Consider the following 1876-nt stretch of genomic DNA (forward strand, 5'->3'; position numbering starts at 1 on the left):
TGCACCTTGTTGTCTCGGATTCTCCAGCATCTGCAGTTCCTACTATCTCTGACTCAACATAACTTCCCGGTCCATTTGAAATAAGCAGGTTCTCTTTTCCAGACTGGCAGATTTGCTACATACTTTGTAGCCTTTTCTTTCGTTATTTATCACAGTCTGTCATTTCACACCAACATATAGGCGAAGATGACACGATTTTGTTGTAAGGTTTTCAGATATTTGACAAACGAACCAGCTGACTTCAGCAGGCATTCTTATTGCGAGGTATAACAGTGCGGAACTGGACGAACAGCAGGCCAGGCAGCAGAAATTTATGAAGAAGGGTCCTGACCCGAAACGTTAACTTTCCTGCTGCGTTCCTTCAGCTCCACACTTATCTCTGACTCCAGCATCGGCAGTTCTTAACATCTCTTATTGAGATGGAACTTCGATTTCTAATATTGCAGAATGTGGAGGAACACCCATGTACCTACAATTTTATTTCAGCCACAGTGCTGGAGAAACTCAGCAAGTCTGGCCGCACCTGTGGAGTGAGAAACAGAGTACGGCATTTCTTTGCAAGTCATAACGGCTATATTGGTTTTACGTAATGTCTGTTTTCGGTAGATCTCTCTTTAGATTAGACCAGTAAGGAAGTTTTTCTTTCAAAAAAGAACATATTATAAAAATGTCAAATGGTGACAAATTGCTCAAAAGATGGAGAAACCTGTCGAACTTGGACAACAGTCGGCCCAGGTCCTGTTACCCAACAGTTTGACAGCATATGCTGCAGAATTATTCAAACTTCCAGCTCAGGCTGTACAGTTGAACAGGCCGAAGGGAGCAAGGAATTCAGACGCCGGAGAGGGAGAGTTTGTGCTGGACTAATAAACAGCTATCAGAAGTTTCTAAACTACCACCGGGAAACAGCAAGATCCAGCGAGGAATCGTGAGCTGCCATTTGGTTGCCAAGTAACAATAAGTCTGAAATGACAATGATTATAAATTGTGCAGATGAATAAAACATGTTCCTTATAGGATACGCCTGTATACACATGAACGCATTGTCTTAAATATCTGATTTGATTTTAATTAGCTTAATCGACGATTATACCCACCCAGGCTGGAAGATCTTGCTTAATCTCATTGGTAATCGCAAACTTTTCATCTTCCAACAACTGCAATGCTGTTTGCCAACGTGCAAATTTCCAGCCTCTGTTCCTCTTCCACCCGATCCACACGATGAGCCCGAAGGCGATCCAGGTGAGGCTCAATCCGAAATAGCCAGTCAGGTAGACGGGGAAGAGATAGCCAAAAGCCTTGGCGAATTGCGTCAGCAGGTCCATCAAACCTGGCACCAGGGGTTTGACTGAGCTTTCCCTCAACTCATTGTACAGAACCTCCGAGGACACAGAAGCTCGCCGCTCGGAGAACGAGATGCTCCCTCTCGGTGTGAACCTCTTGCCTTCCGCGGCATTGGCTGTCATGTTTGCTAGCCGGCTAACTCCACTCCAACAGCCCCAGCAGGTTTCTGTCGGGCACACCTAGCTTCCACTTCAAACTTCTCCGATCAACAAATAAAATAAAACAACAAAAAAAGCAGCCCTTGCCCTCCCACACCGCCACTCCTCAGCACATACAAAAGGCGTTCTCAGCCGTCCCAGTCTTGCCTTTAATGCTCCGATCCCCCCTGCGCTGGGAACATCCCTAATTTCTGGTTGGAGTCGCGTTTGAAACACTTTCCAAGCTCCCTCCAACCTCTCATTACCGGAAAAAAAACAAACGTCCGCCTACACTCGAAACACGCCCTTCTGCTCAGATATTGTCGGCTCCGCCTCTCTCTCTCTCTCTCTCAGGCTGGGGAACCTGTTGATTTACTAACTGTTGCTTGTTAACA

At 45.9% G+C, this 1876-nt stretch overlaps 1 protein-coding gene across 1 annotated transcript in view; it reads right to left on the reverse strand.

Annotated features, from left to right (window-relative positions):
• LOC125483524 (extended synaptotagmin-3-like) overlaps positions 1-1876 on the reverse strand; it is a 17811-nt gene extending 15935 nt beyond the window's left edge. Inside the window, exon 1 of the mRNA XM_048599226.1 lies at positions 1098-1876. Within this exon, the coding sequence (XP_048455183.1) occupies positions 1098-1466 (369 nt within the window). The 5' untranslated portion in view covers positions 1467-1876. The remainder of the gene's footprint in view (positions 1-1097) is intronic.

Source organism: Rhincodon typus, chromosome 7 (assembly GCF_021869965.1).
Source record: "Rhincodon typus isolate 14 chromosome 7, sRhiTyp1.1, whole genome shotgun sequence".
Lineage (NCBI taxonomy): Eukaryota > Metazoa > Chordata > Chondrichthyes > Orectolobiformes > Rhincodontidae > Rhincodon > Rhincodon typus.